Source organism: Zootoca vivipara, chromosome 12 (assembly GCF_963506605.1).
Source record: "Zootoca vivipara chromosome 12, rZooViv1.1, whole genome shotgun sequence".
Taxonomy (NCBI): Eukaryota; Metazoa; Chordata; class Lepidosauria; order Squamata; family Lacertidae; genus Zootoca; species Zootoca vivipara.
The window spans coordinates 45133194-45149239 of record NC_083287.1 but is presented as its reverse complement, the minus strand read 5'-3'; the positions used below and the strand labels follow the sequence as shown (position 1 = coordinate 45149239).

The 16046-nt window shown below is 39.6% G+C and overlaps 1 protein-coding gene across 5 annotated transcripts in view; it reads left to right on the top strand.

Moving 5' to 3' along the window:
* The first annotated feature begins 206 nt into the window (after positions 1 to 206).
* Positions 207 to 16046, top strand: part of WDR37 (WD repeat domain 37) — a 49342-nt gene continuing 33502 nt past the window's right edge. Inside the window, exons 1-5 of one of the 5 annotated variants that reach the window (XM_035129072.2) lie at positions 207 to 5263; positions 12651 to 12828; positions 13524 to 13620; positions 15113 to 15208; positions 15362 to 15426. In XM_035129072.2, coding sequence (XP_034984963.1) covers positions 12691 to 12828; positions 13524 to 13620; positions 15113 to 15208; positions 15362 to 15426 — 396 coding nt within the window. In that variant the 5' untranslated portion in view covers positions 207 to 5263; positions 12651 to 12690. Of the gene's footprint in view, positions 12829 to 13523; positions 13621 to 15112; positions 15209 to 15361; positions 15427 to 16046 lie in introns of all 5 variants that reach the window. The other 4 variants (XM_060280898.1, XM_035129071.2, XM_035129073.2 and 1 more) reach the window with 4 other exon arrangements.

Sequence of the window (16046 nt, the reverse complement as noted above, 5' to 3'; positions counted from 1 at the left end):
GGCGGCTTAAAACGCCCCCGGGGCGGGAAAGAAGCGCATCGCCCCCTCACAAGGCCGCGGCAGCGCAGAACTCGCGGAAGGGGGGGGGGCGCTGGGGTCACGTGACGCGCGCCGACTCCACCACGGCTCCCCCCCTCCTCGGCGCCTCTCTCTCTCTCTCTCTCGTTCTCTCTCTGTGGTGGCTAAGCCGCCTGGTTGGCGGCCTAGGGGCTTCCGGCGGGAACCGGAAGTGGGCTCGAGCTTCTCTGGGGGAGCTAGCGGTTTTGGCGCATTCCGTGCCGGAGAGGGAGACCAGCTTGCACCGGCGACCTTTTCCTTCTCCTCTTCCTCTTCTTTTCATTTTCTTTTCTCCTCCTCCTCTTTCTCCTCCTAACCGGAGCTGCCTCCCCCCCCACTCTATTCCCCCCCTCCTCGGCTTAGCTTGTTCTTCTCCCCGCCTTCCTTCCCTCCCTCTCCGGGCTCGGGAGCCGCCCCCTCCGCCTCCCAGCTGGATTTCAGAGGTGAGCCGAGCTCGGGGGGGCCTCTAGCCCGCGCCTCTCTCCCTTCGCCTCCCCCCCCCCACGCCACCTTCCTATCCCTGAGGAGGAAACGTCCCCTCAGCCCCCGGGGGGAGGGGAAGCCAAGGAATCCCATCTGCTTCTCCAGCACAGGGAACTGGAGCGTGTGTGTGTGTGTTTGGGGGAGGGGGACAAGATCTATATTAAGGTTGGGGTGAAGTGGCAATAGGTGCACTATGTCTCGTGTGTGAGAGAGAAGGTTAGGAGAACTGCTGAGGGATATCCCGCAACGTGGGGGGTGGGGTGGGGAGTTGATGGACCCCATGAAAACAGCATGCTTCTTTGTGTTTCCGTTACGCGTTTGTGCTCATTTTCAACCTTTTTTGTTTTTCAGTTTTGTGTGTACGTGCGTGTGCCTGGGCAGAAATTAAGTTTGATAAAATAGACAGGTTTACAGGAATGGGTTATGTGGGTATTTGAAGAAAGAGGCGCTGGGGGGGGGGCAAGGGGGCTGCATTTTGCTTTATTTTACTTAAAAATAGCAGCAGCAGCTGTACTGCTTTGTTGTTACCGTAACTGGAAACACGTTATGCTGTAAACAGTTCAGAGCATCAGACATTACAGAGCATCCAGTCAAGCTAACATCAGGTTAAGAAGTTCGGAGCAGCCAGAACCAAGGACATCTGGGGCTGGTACTAATGGTCAGGCAGGAAAGCAAAGGATAAATAAATGAGTATTTACAGTACTCATTCAAAAGGGAGAACATTTCACACATTTGTTTATACTGTATATATATATATATAGAGAGAGAGAGAGAGAGAAAGGTGACATTAGCTGTCTTAAGTTAAGTGGCGTTTTTTTCTGAATAGCCTGAAAGTGAATCCTGCTGTTAGAATGCTGAGGTGTTCACCAGTACCCTTGCTCCAAGGTGTATGTTTCTTGAACAAATGAGGTAATCAGGGCAATTAGTGTGTGGAAGGCGGCCAATTTGATCCAGAGAGCCTGTAGTGTATCAGTGAACTTCACATCCCCAAACACATTCCCTGTAATAAAATAACAGCTCTTTTTCTGTAGTTTTGGAAATAGTTTAGGTTGCATTCTGTACAGGGCTTGCACTGTGAATTGAAAGTGTTGCATCTGTTGTAACTCTGTATTCCTGGTATTAATGGAAATAAGCATTCATATAGCACATCTATGTATTTCCAACAGTAGTAATCACTTGCATATCATTTTTAAGTACTGTATTCAGACCACTTCAAATAAATTCTCAGTAATCTTTATGTTGTCCAATTAAGGTAAATTAATATTATTCACTTATTATGCAGTGGGAGCTCAAACAGAGTGGTTACTTGAGGCAACCTAGTTTGGTTAGACTTTTTCTGTAACAGAGATGTGGTTAATAATTTCATGGCAGAGAAGCCTTCACTTGCATTTGTTTTCCTTGAACTAGTCATGATTAATGCTGTTTGCCTGAACCAAAACAAAAGAGAGCCTCTCTGATAAACCTGCAGGCTATATATAAATGTTGTTAGGACGCATCTGCTTTAGATTTAGAAATGAGATCTTAAGGAAAAATAGCTGGTTTCTTGGTGTCTCTTGCTGAAATGTATAGACTGGAGATAAGTATTGTCTGTGATAACCAAACTAAAGAAAACATTTAATATAACACACAACCTATGGAATGTCACATCCTTTGGAATTTATTTTCTTAAGGTTTCATGAAGGCCACAACCTCCCCATGGCTGAAACAAATGGATAAATTGATGCAGGATCAATCTGTTAGTTGCTACTACTCAGAACACAACCATCGTGTTGAAAGATGGTATGTTCCAGATCTTAGGTCCAAGAAGAAGTAACATTGAGAGTATTAAAGCAACATACCCATGTGGGTGTTTCCCATGACATAATGTTTAAACTTGATCACTTGTTCCTATACATAGAAAATTAGCATGCCTTTCATCTGCATCACAGATTCTTAAGGTACTAATGCTACATGCAGAAATAAGCAACCCACTTTAAAAGTGATGCAGGCAGTAGGTTGTCAGATTGTGAGGACTAATGAGACATAGGTACAGTATTGCCATTCTGCTGTTCATATAAATCACCCTGTAGCCTCTGGCTACCCATTTTAAAATAATGCTGATCTTGATGGACTGTTGATAGAATCTCACACTGAAATTCAGTTTCTAATGAAGTAGCAAGAAATTTTGAATGCCCAGGTTACTGTGCCGCTGGAATGTTTCCAGGTTATGTTTCTGTGTACAGTGGTGATTGTTTATTTGGGCATTTATACCCTCATTTTCTGTAATAAAATCAAATGTGACATGGCTTCCAAATAAAAATATAGATCACAACAAAATTAAAAATACTGTAGCATTAAAAAAGATCACATATTCACATAGAAATTTGGGAGAGGCATTCCAACTCAATGGGTAAAGCACATTCATTGTCTGCAGAAGTTCCCATCATGTCCAGGTAGGACTGAAGATTCCTTTCTGAATCACTGGAGACTTCCTGCAGATTTTGGCAATACTGTACTGAGAGAGATGAGTGGTTGGTTGGTCTTGTTACCAGGCAGTTTCCCATGTTGCTATTAATTCTCAAGCTTTGATTATGGAAGAAATAACTATTTCCGATATCCCTTGATGTATAATCCTCCCACATTTGCATTAAAGTGGTAAAATAATAATTTTCAAAACCCTTTAGTCCAGGCACCCCCAAACTGCGGCCCTCCAGATGTTTTGCCTACAACTCCCATGATCCCTAGCTAACAGGACCAGTGTTCGGGGAAGATGGGAAGTGTAGCCCAAAACATCTGGAGGGCCGAAGTTTGGGGATGCCTGCTTTAGTCACTGGTTAGTTGAATTCTAATTTTCTTTACCTTATGCTATTAGTCAGCAAGGAGAAAAAGGGGAAGGTGGAAAATAATACTGCCTTGAAAGTATTTAAAAGAATCGAACAGGCAGAATTTATTTTTAAAAGTAGTGCAGCAGAGGATATCTTGGGCAGTGCATGTATGACATGAACAATCTCATTCCTGACTGGATGGCTAAGATAAGATTGTATTACTGAGCATGTGATTTAAAAGCTCAGATAGTTTCAGCATTACTGTACTAGGTTAGAATGGCAAGTTGTGGCACATCCCCCAGGTTGCAAAAATGACAGCAGGGTTGCTAGATTTGACAATTTTGTTCAGTTTCATTATTTTATTTATTTTATAAAATTTATACATGGCTTGAATGGAAAAATCTTCACAAGCATTCTTGCTCATTTTTTAATTAGCAACATGTACTTTATGTTATTGCATAATCTAAAGAGGATGAATTTTAGTACTCAACATATATGCTATATAATGTGACCATGGTTAATTTGTTGGTACTGTTTGAATAGCCACCAAATTCCCATAATGATGAATTTAAAAATGTAGTTATCAGCCAGCGATGGAGGTGCTTTTCTCCCATTTAGCTGTTAATCAGGGAAACAACTGAGTGTTTCCCAAGTGCTTGTAGACTTCAAATTGTCACATTTTCCTACTCATATTTATATTTTATGAATATTATGATTATTTTACAAAATCAATATTAAAATAAGCAGAAACTTTGGGAGTATACTGTGAATAGGCGAGAATAAAGCTTTATCAATTTTGAGGAAAGCAAAACCACATCTCAGCTGTTACAAAAATCATTGGATTCCAGCAATATGTGAAGAAATTTCATATTTGGTCAGGGCTTTTTAACAACACTGTGCAAACACAGAATTAAGAGAGCCCTGTAACAGAATGAGATAATATTGTTAATGGAATAATGAAATGTGCAGATAAATATCTGGGTTTATGCAAAGTAAATGGAGATTAGATATGGCTTTAAAGCATGTACTACAGCCAGGTGTGTTTATGATAAGGAAAGTGAACAATGATGTGACCTAAGGAAATTGCTGGTTTTGTTCATGAAAATTAGCAGAGCTTTGGAAGCTATGAAAGAACTCCGCGATTAGGTTATTTCAACAGAAAGTGAAAATCCACTGCAGGAAATTGCTGGTTGAAAAGAATCATGTAATTTGGTTGGACATTTTAGCTGTTAGGCCAGAGGACTGTTTCATATACAGTATGCCTGTTGTCATTAGCCCATTTAACAGGCCTTATCCACCCAATCATCTGCTTCCCATGCTGTGCCACAAATTGCTTATGGAACTCCTGAATTAAAAAGCAGACTGCATTGTGGATAATGTGTGAGAAGAACTCTGCTGTCAGGTCATCACAGTAAAATTCTTTGGGCCACCATTTGCTAGTGGCTGGGTATAGGTAGATGCATATTGCCAAATTTAGATGAGGCTCATTTTTCCTGTAGTCGCTGATTGAGAACTTCAGCCCTCGAGTCAGGTGATGCATGTACCAATCTTTCCACATGGCATCCTGTTTCAATCTGCTTCCTTCCTGCCTCAGTGTCTTAGCCATTTTTTACTAGAACGTATTAGAACTGGCTTTCCTGTTGCTTGTTTTCTTCCCTTCCTGTATCTTTTGGCTTTCTCACTTAACTGACTGACCCAGTGTGTCCATTCCTGGCTGAATATTCTTTGTTATGATTCTGTCCCAGCCTTCTATTTTAATACTGCCCTTCCACTCCTGTTCCTAATGCAAACTGGTTTGGCAAATCTTACATAAAGCCTGAAGAATTGTCCTCTGGGACACTGACACCAGGAAAAGTGAAGAGATCTCCTGGATAAACAGAACTGTCTGCTTCCCTGAATCATGGCTGCTGATTTTGGTGGTCAGAATTGTCATAATATTGCAGATTTGTTTCTTGTCTTGATGATGACTATCTGAATTTTATAGAGGATTCCAGGGAATTTTCATGAATGTGCTCCGAATTCACATGGAGTGCTGCTCAGGCCTCCACCCCTAAGCTAAAGTGCTGGTCTAGAACAATGCCAGTCAACATGGTGCCCTCCAGATGTTTTGGGTTGCAACTTCCATCATCTCCAGCCAATATGGCCAACGGTCAGGGATAATGGGAGTTTTAGTTCAAAACATTATTGGGGACTGACATCTCCACCACCTGGCTAGTATGCAGAAGCGTTTTCTGCTGTGCGCCCAAGCACCAAAAGAAGCTGCTGCCCAGCCAGCCAGCCAGCCAATTTGTGGGAATATCTTGTTGCTGTTTTATTCTGGATTATTTCATTTGATTTTTTAATATGTTGTAAACCGCTTTGAGATTTTCTTTAAAGGGGTATAGAAATGAATAATGATAATAAATCCCACCACATAAAAAAGTGACTAGACAGTTGTGGTGCCCATAGCCTAGATTTAAGGTGCCATTTGGTGATTAGCTTATATAACACTGGTTATCTAACACTGGTTGTGAGCAAGCCATCATTTAGGAAAGGTTGACTACCATTACTATTTTTGTGTATGTGGGAAACGCAACGAACCTTTGAAGAATACTTAGTTTCCTTGGAACACAGCTTGAAAATCTCTGCTCTGCTAAACAAGGCTTAATTTTATTCTACAATCTTAACTAATTGCTTATGCTGCAATAAATGTAGTCTTTAAGGCGCAACAAAACTCTTTATTGTTCCTTCTGCAACAGATTAACATGCCTAGCCCTCTGAAAATCTTAACTGTTAACTTCTGTGTGTGTTTGTTAAAAAGAAGTTTAAGGGAAACACTTCTTTCAAGTGCTTAGGTTCCTTTTAAACTGCACTTGTCCATTCCCAGGAAAGTATTCCTTTATTAATAATAATGCCTGTTTAAAATTTGAAAGCCGAATCAAACTGTATGTTGGAGAATAGAGCAGAAAGTGGTGGGGAGCTTGTTTTTGCATTTATACTCGCTCTACCACTCTCCCTCAAACGTTAAGCAATTTTAAATGGACAAAAAAGGAAGCACACTGCTTTAGTAATTCTTTCCCCATTCTGATATTTCCTGAAAGAGATACCGTCCCTTGGATTTCAGAAACATGCATGCCTGAGGGATTTTTTTCTTTCATTACACAACTCGTCTTGATTACTTCTGATCAGACAAGGAAGCATATTAGGAATACCAACTATTGCTAAAGTAGGTGACTTATTGGGGAGACCTTGTAACAGTCTTGCTTGATCTTTTATGCTTGCTATTATTGTTTCATCTTTGACAATTAAATGATAATTAGTTTTACATTTTATCTTCCAGAAATAAATAATCAGAAATAATCTGATACATTTAATAAAAAGTAGATGTGTGTTTTATTTAATGGTATAAACATGCACAGTAAATGATAATTCGGATACTGGAATAATAGTATTTAAAATTGTATAGTTGTCTCTTTGCCATTGTAGAATATTTTATATCTCTCCCACCTTCTATGGGATGATTTGTTAGAATGTGAATAACTTAAGGCAAGTCATTTATCTGCTATGGACCTGATTTATCACTGTTGGAAAATTTTATGCTTGGGGCATTTAAGGGAGCATCGTTTGCCACTTAGCAAACTAGTTCTTATATACTCAAGTATGATGGTACCTTTCCCATAATGCCGTTTTGAGTTTGAGTCATCAGTTGCTGCCCCATTATGTTAGCAAATGGCTTTGAAAATATCATTTGTGCAACACTAGTTCAAATGAATATAGTTCAAATATGTAATCCAACCTTGATCTGACTTCCTCATGCAAAACAGTTGCAACACATGAAGGGGACACTAGAAAAGGCAATCAAGTTCACCCACAGTGGTTTACAGAAACCAAACCTATGTTAGGTGACCTGATAGTTTCATGTGTTGCCATAGGAAGGCTATAGTTGCAGCTTTTGACCTATGAATGCCAGAGTACTCCCAAAAGAACTTGAGAAATTCCAAATACAGGTGTCACCCTACTTAATGCATAGTCAACTTGTGCGCGACTGCGTATCTGCGTGGCACTGGGAAATACATACATACATATGTACGTACGTACCAGGAAATGGGGGGAAGTCCTCAGGGCTTGCAAGGAGACCCTCCCTGGAGCCAGAAGAGGATGTCATTGGGGGCACAGAAAGCCCCCCAAAGACCAGAGGCACAGCAAGGCTTTGTTTAGGCTACTCAGCCTCCCCACTTAACAGCTGAAACGGACGTATTCCAGCCAGCCCCAGAGCTTAAAGTACAGATATTTCGGTCTGGATTGAAGAGAGAGCTGGAGAACAGGAAAAAACGGGTGTTTAGAGGGTGTTCCCCCTTTTGTGATTTTCACTTATGCGCGCAGGGATGTTTGTGTAGATTCCTGCAGAACTTGGATGTCTGTTTACAATGTAATATTATAGTTAACATTTCCTTATTGTCTTGAATCATGTGATTATGTTCTTTTGACACTGTATTTTGATCAGTATGGCCTAGCTAGTGGTGTGCTGAGAGATCCCATGTATCCAGGTCATGCTTTGCTTACCTCCAAGTGAATGTGCAAACTTTGGATTACAACTACATCCCTACTTGTGTATTTATCCTCACAGGTCTATAATCAATTGAGGTGGGGCTGGGTACATCCACATTGTTTGTGTCCCTATGCTCTGGTATGGCCCTTCTCTGGTTCGCACCCATCTGTCTCGAGAGACTTTGGAGTGCATCTCCGAGGGTGAGGTCAAACTGCTGCTTTAGCAGCACCAAATTGACCTCCCTGGGGAAGAAGCCTGGGTAGTGAGTATGGAGGTCTTGGACTGCCCAGATGGCAAGATCCCCTGGCCCTTGCTGATGTGATCCAAAGGAAAGTTGAGCAATACATTTGGCACAGCTTGGCTGCAGGAGTTGTGGGAAGGAGGCATACAAGATGCCACCCAACTGCTTTAGGGACTGCACTCCAGATTTGGGCGGGATTTACTCCTTAGCATTTTCTTCTACCAAAGATATCTCCCAAGGCAGCAGAGGTTTAGGATCAGAGCTTTGCTTCTCCTAGATGGGCTACCTTCCTTGGCTTCCGAGCTCTACCAACCCCTCACTTCCCTCTATCTAGAGCTTGTGCAGAAGCTGCGTTCTTGACCATCGGACCCACGGTTGGTCTTGTCCACTCAATTTGCTAGATCCTGTCTTTGCATGCAGGTACGATTCCCTCCCTAGTACTATCCATACATTGGGGGCATGTCTGCAGTGGGACAACTTGCCAAATGTGTGTTGCCTGTCTCCATGAGCCACAGCCCTGAGTGCTCAGGGTTATAGCTTGTGGGGCTAGCCAGTGCGTATTTGGCAAGCTGTTCTGCTGCTGCCATGCCCCTAATGTGTGGATAGCATTGGGGAGGGGGCATAGCAGGGCACCACTCATCCCTCATGGGAGGCTGAACACCTGAATAAGGCTTTACTCTAAAACAATTCCACTGATATTAAATCTCATTGAAACAAATGGGATATGCTTTCAAGAAGTAGGCTTATGATGGTGCAGTAAGAGTACATGTCAGTTCATACTGAAGGTAAACTGCAACATCTGAACTGTGGATTTTCTCATTTCTCACTAATGTTCTCATTGTGGCCCTTAACATGCATGATAGCAGGAAGATTAAAGTATAGGTAGTAGTTCTGCATGCTTCAGCAGTAATTGACTTTAAAATGTGAAAGTCTTTTTGACTAATTTTTGTATTGTTTCACTAATCAATATTTAATATGGTTTTCATAGGATATTTAACATGACACTGATATACTGGACAGGTAATTTCCATTATTTTGAAAACCTAATTTAATAGGGTGAATCCAGGTAACTGCCAGCAATGATCCCCTCTTGTGGCTGCAATCCTATACTCATTTATCTGGGAGTACATCCCATTGAACTCAATGAGGTTTACTTCTCTGTAAACGTGTATAGGATTGTGCTGTGTATCTCCATGTATCATACTGTTTTGCTAAGGACTTGTTCAGTTAATTCCATTTCTTACATTAAATTTGTAGCATTTTTGTGGTGAAAGGCCAATTGATCTTGACAGAAATTACCTTTCCAACTTAAGTGATTTGCTACCAAAGCTTAAAGGATAATATCCTCCCCCCCCCTTTAAGGTTCAGTAATCTCTCTTTAAAAGCTAAAGGCTGTTTGGTCTTTTGGATAGTTTTACAGTACAATGCTATATATATCTTCTTGGAAGTAAGCCCCATTGAGTTCATTGAGGATTACTTTCAGGTATGTTAGCATTGGATTGCAGCCTTAAAGTACACTTAGAGCTGCTGCACATGATTTTTTTCCCCCCTATGAGGGCTTCATGATTTGTGTGTTAATAATGATAAATATACATGCACTCTGTTGTCACATACAGTGGTGTACATGTTTATTGCACACAACAGTGGTTGGTGTAGGAGAAATATCATGTGTCAGTGGGCCCTTGGATCCTGCTTGTTAATTTCTCATTTTCCCCGTCTTCTCTCTCTGTGTGTGTTTGCTTGCTGCCTCCTCAGCTTTAGGTATAACTTCTTGCAAGATCTGGAGGAGGGCTTGCATTTAAGCATGTCTTTTTCCTGAACAATGCATGAATTTTGCAGTTATTCTGGTGCATGAAGATGTGCAAAATATCAATAGCATAATGAAATGCAGAATGATGATGTCCAACTGACTAAGCTGTTAACATTTATGAGCAAATAACTTCTCTAGTTCTAAAATTGTATCCCCCCCCCAAGGTTTTGACAGTGCTTTATTATGTTTGTCCTTCTCTTCCAGTTTTTGAAGGTTTTTAGTTTTGCACTGGAAACCGCATTGGGCAGAGCCTGACTTTTTCTGTGTTTTGTTTAGCACCTTGTAGATGTAGGTGAATGATTTAGAATAAATATGAATAAATATTAAAATGATTTCTTCCTACTCTCCAAATTTGGTTTGTATCACTTTAATTGTGGCTCTTCCTTTCTTGTTGTAAATGATCAAAAAGGGCCTGTATCTAAACAGCCAGTTGTTTTCCTGATGATGCGAAAAATGGCTTAAATAAAGTGTTCATTTTGCAGAACGTTTTGACCATGATTAAAAGGGAAGGTTAAAATTGCACCATCAGATTAAAATACATTATCTATGTTCAGCAGTTCTATGAGTGTAGTAGATCTTTTAGGTTTATATGCCATTTCCAGAGCTAGCACAAAGATGAGGAAAATCTAAGTCCCTTTGAGTTTAAGAATTTTAATAATGACTAGTGGAGGGAAATTATCACTAAAAGGTTGCCCTTATGGAGATATCTTCCAAACCGCTGATACCATTTCTGTTGGTTGCTAGTCACAAGAAATGTACAGTACATGTGAAAAGGGTGTTTAGCTTGTAGGAAAGGCTGTTTCAGAGGAATGCTCCTTGCTCATATCCATGTACCAAAACATACAGTATCCTCAGCCTTATTTAGTAAGTCTAATTAAACAGAGTCACGTAGTATTTTTCTGTGTTAATTTCAAGTATTATTTACACTACATTGCATTGCAATTTGCAAAACATGCATTTGTTTTTGGCTGTAGATTTCATAACCTAGATTTTTAAAACCCCAACAGTCTTCTAGTTGTTAGACGTACAACAGTTCTCATTCCTAATTTGAGAGTTGGTGTACATACAGTATTGTCAAATCTCCCTACATCAGGGATTTCCACACAGTTGTTTTAAATGCTGCTCAAGCTTCTTTATTGCTTTCTTCTTTTTTCTGCAAGTTCCTGGGTCTCTTTCCTGGACTGTCAGACTGTCATTATTGTTTCAGAATTCTGTTTCGGGTGGGGGAATGAATATTGCCTTCTGAGTTGAGTTGGATTCAAAGTAACAATTAGCCTATGTTCTGTTATTGAAGCTAAAAACTCACATACAAATAGAATTATAATTATGAACAGTATTATTTGTCTTTAGATTATTGACACATGAATAAGACACCATTTTAGAAGAGGCATTCTTTCCCATGAGAGGAGGAATAGCTCCGTTAAGGTGTTGTCTGCTTCCCAGGGTTATGTAAACTCTTGTACTAGAACAGATTCTGCTGTCAGATGAATAGTGGCCATCTTCTTAACTGAAAGGTTTTTAATTGACGAAATGCTTCAGCTCTTCTTAAAATGGAATTTGAGGAGGGGAGAAAATGGGAAATGTTTCTTGCTTAATAAATGCATATTAATTTTCAAAAGATTTGGATACAGTGTAGTTTCTTGGACACTCTTCCCTAAATGAAGCACAACTTGATTTTCTTATGGGAGCAGTATGGTTCATGCATGGGCAAGAATGGTTGAAGGGTACTGTCAGGTAATTTAAACACAGTTCAGATGACTTTTGAAATGCATAGTGATGATTTTCAAATACAGTCATACCTCGGTTTAAGTATGCCTCGGTTTGAGTATTTTCAGTTTAAGTACTCTGCGGACCTGGCTGGAACGGATTAATCCACTTTCTATTAATTTCAATGGGAAAGTTTGCTTCAGGTTAAGTACGCTTCAGGTTAAGTATTTCACAGACTGTCTGGAACGGATTAATCCACTTTCCATTACTTTCAATGGGAAAGTTTGCTTCAGGTTAGGTACACTTCAGGTTAAGTACAGACTTCCGGAACCAATTGTGTTTGTAAACCGAGGTACCACTGTAGAGCAAAATGTTTAAAAAGATACATTTGCATTTGCAAATCTGTTTTAATATTCTTAGTAGCATTAAATGTTAAATGAATTAACTTCTAAAGGAATTTAATTTGATTATAGCACAATCTTTGTGTAAGGTGTTTTATGAAAGAACAAGTTCAGAACAAGTTAGTAAACCGCTGCAAAATTTTACCAAATATTCTACTAAATATTACCTGACACCACCCTTCAAACATCATCTTCCTTTACTTACAGCTGGGTTTGTGACTTTGCATGCATTTCATTGAACTGCAGTAGGTGTTTGATTGTTTGCTGGCAGCATTTTGGAATTCTCACTGGGTTTGCATTTTGAAGGCATTTAGTAGGCCCCTAGCCTAGAGGATGATTTTTTTTATTTATACAGTGGCTTTTTAGCTAACAATTAATGGCAGAGAATGTGGTCGCAATTCTCCTGTTTTCATATATCTGCAGCATTATTTTTTTAAACAGAATCAGAATTAAGTAATCTTAACTAAAGGCAGCTCTTTTTCCTCAGATAAAAACAAAATACCCCTTCTCTAAAAATGATTTAAGAATTTTGCAGGCCTAAATGTTTCCATTACAATTATTTCTTCTAAGACTAACTCATTATATAAGGCAAATTCTAATACTTAACACTTGATTTTAGTTTATCTTAGGAACTTCTGGGAAGTAATTTTTTTGAAGTAATGCCCACAGAAAGTGGAAGTTGTGCCACTGCTCGCCAAGCCAAGCAGAAACGCAAATCTCACAGTCTTTCTATACGAAGAACGAACAGTTCTGAACAGGAGCGGTCAGGATTGCAGAGAGAAATGTTGGAAGGCCAGGTAAGTTTGGCTGGAGTTTGTGTGTATTTGTTTGTTTGTGTATGTTTATTTAAATTACCTACTTAATCCTATTATGGCAAGTTACAATAGCTTGATAACAATCTACTGAGCAGCAAGACTAATTCCATATAATTTCAAAAAACAAAAGATTTTTTTTTAAAAAAAAACTTGCCAAGGCAGCATAGTTTAAAACTTGGGAATGCCTAAGCATTCAGTCTTTCACCTCATTTATCCTCAACACATCCTTTTGTGGTCTTCATTGGTCTTCACTGCTGAACAAGGAGTCAAGCCTGTGCCTTGGCTCAGACAGTTGTTTAAGGCGTCATCATTATCGAGGCAGCCACCATTCCATGCTACTTGGTTTATGATTGAATGATGGTCAATTGTTCTTGAGACTCCCTCAACCCTTCAAAGTAGTTTTTGGGGTGGGGAGCTGGGGAAGCTGAAAGAATGGGCAAAATAGCACTCACTTCATCTAGCAGAGTGTTCTGTGGCTCACTAATAGTCCCCCCCCCCAATCAACTAGTCAGTGAAGATAGAAGTATGATTTAAATTTGAACTCTTATTTGGTATAATGGAAAAATTATTTCAGGATAGATTTTGGAGTAAAATTACAGAATTGGCATTAAGTGTCAAAAATGCACTAAAGCAATGTAAAACACTCCAATAATTTTTAATATTTTTATTCTTTCAAGGATTCTAAACTGCCATCATCTGTAAGAAATACACTCCTGGAACTTTTTGGCCAAATAGAAAGAGAGTTTGAAAACCTCTACATTGAAAATCTCGAATGTGAGTTGATCTTTATACAATGTATTGGAAACATATTTGAAAAGTTGAAATAGAGGGCATGGAAAATATACTAGATGCATTATATTTCAGCTAATTACTCTGGTCCCCTGCCCCCATACATGATTGTGAATTAACAGCTCAGTAACAACTCTGAATGGACGCTTACATTTCCCAAGTTACATATCCACGTATCATAAGTGTTTGAGATCCTAGCACTTGCATTGTCTAATTCCTCTTAACTTGATCTATACTGTCTGTCATGTTTAGTATGTAGGTGTGTGTGTGTGTGTGTGTGTATATATGTGTGTGTGTGTGTGTGTGTGTGTGTGTGTGTATGTGTATGTATATATTATGTATGCATGTATATGTGTGTGTGTGTATATATATATATATGTGTGTGTATATGTGTGTGTGTGTGTGTGTGTGTGTGTGTGTATATATATATATATATATATATATATATATGAGAGATAGAAACAGAGCATTTGGATGTCTGATATGGCTTCCTGTTTAATTTTTTATTTAACTAAGTAACAGCTACACTTCAGTATTTTAAAGCCACAGCAGTTTGATCATAAGATGGCATAAAAATGTAACTATGCATAGCAGGGAATAATATGTTTGCCATATAAGCCCTCTACAGAATATGTGGGAGGGGAGGCAGTAGAACTGCCTGCTTTACCCCCACCTCCATCCTTGAGTTCATCTCCATCCCTGCTGACTTCACCTCCAGACCTTTGCACATTGAACAGAAGACCTGAAAGGGGGAATCTACATGTTATTGGCTGAATGTACATAGACTCTCCCTTTCAGCTCCCCCATTCTTTTTGTGATGGAGTTCTTGATGTCTGGAGAGGATGTTTGGGACAGAGCCAGTGGGGGGGGGGTTAACTTCCATGGGTTCTTGGAATTTGTGAAGAATTATGTCTACTTTTTAGGGCTGTATCATATATATAATTCTCCAAGTGAGGCATTGCAGAAGTTATTATCATTACTTGTGTTTATTGATTCAAGATTGCTGTGCCAGGTTCTAGACTGGATGCTATCTCTTTTTAAACTTGGGAAAAACATGTTAAGGTCTAATGCTGGGTTCATTGTCTCCCAATCTGGAGTGATCTTTGGCAAGCGGTGACTTGCTGATTGTGGAAGAGAGATAGCTGTCTTTTCCTTCCTGAATTTTTATTTGCATTTACTAATGGCTCTTTTGCATCAGAGTTATTCCCCTTGGAACTGTAGTTTTGAAGCAACTTCCTCATGGCAACGCCTGCTGTGAAATTATGTCTGAATCTGATGGCTTCTGGTTTTTAGATTACGCTTACTCCTTGTGGTATACAGATAAACCGCCGATGCAAAAAGCCCTTTTGGTAGATGGAAACTGGAGACTACTAGGCTGCACAGTTGAGACCTCGGAAATAGGGAATGTGTGATAATTCAAAAGTTGTTATTGAATGCCTATTATCTTCATTAACATTGTTTTTTATGCTACTGCTAGTACGTAGAGAGATTGATACACTTAATGAACGCTTAGCAGCTGAAGGCCAAACCATTGATGGAGCTGAACTGAGCAAGGGACAGCTGAAAACAAAAGGTAAGAAGAAGGTGGATAAGTATACCTCTCTCAGTTGGCTTTTCATAACTTAAGTTGGTGATTTGTTGGAAGGGTGTTATCACAAATGTTCAAATAAAATAATGAAACAGCCTTAAAAAACCTCACTCCCTTTAAATTTATTTGTCTTAACAGCCAGTCATAGTACCAGTCAGCTGTCTCAGAAGTTAAAGACTACTTACAAGGCATCTACTAGTAAGGTATGAAACACACTGAACCGTTTATTTCCCTGCAGTATTTACTTGCTAGCCTAAATTTGGCAGTTTTTTGTTAAGTACTTTCTATTTGTAGATATGCTTAGTGAAGGCTAGCAGAATCGTTGGCGTCTGTTTTCCGCTCCTCTGAATTGTTGCTTCAAAATAATGTAATGAACGCATCATGAAAGGAAAGGAGGTTTGCAGCAAGGGAGAGCTGTGACAGGGTTTTTAAAAACCTGTTAATAGAAGATAGAAACTAATAGCATTTTGATTGTGAGGAATTCTGTAGGAATAAAATGTAGTTAATTTAAATAGATGTTACATCCATTTCCCCCATGAATTTTACTAATTCATGGACATCATTTTTGTTGTGGCCTCGTTCAAAATGTAGATTCATAGAACTGGATGCATCTTCTAATTGCAGTTACCAGTGACCTGATGACACTCACATATCAATAGTGTGTTCTTGCCTCGTGGAAGTATTACTCATAAAGTCACATACAAACCTTTCATGCTGTTATCTTCCACAGGGCTTTCAAAATATATTGCTTTTTAGGTTCAAATATAAACTTTTGGTGTCTGCTGTGAACAGAGCTAAATAAGTATAAATTCCTATGGTGGCA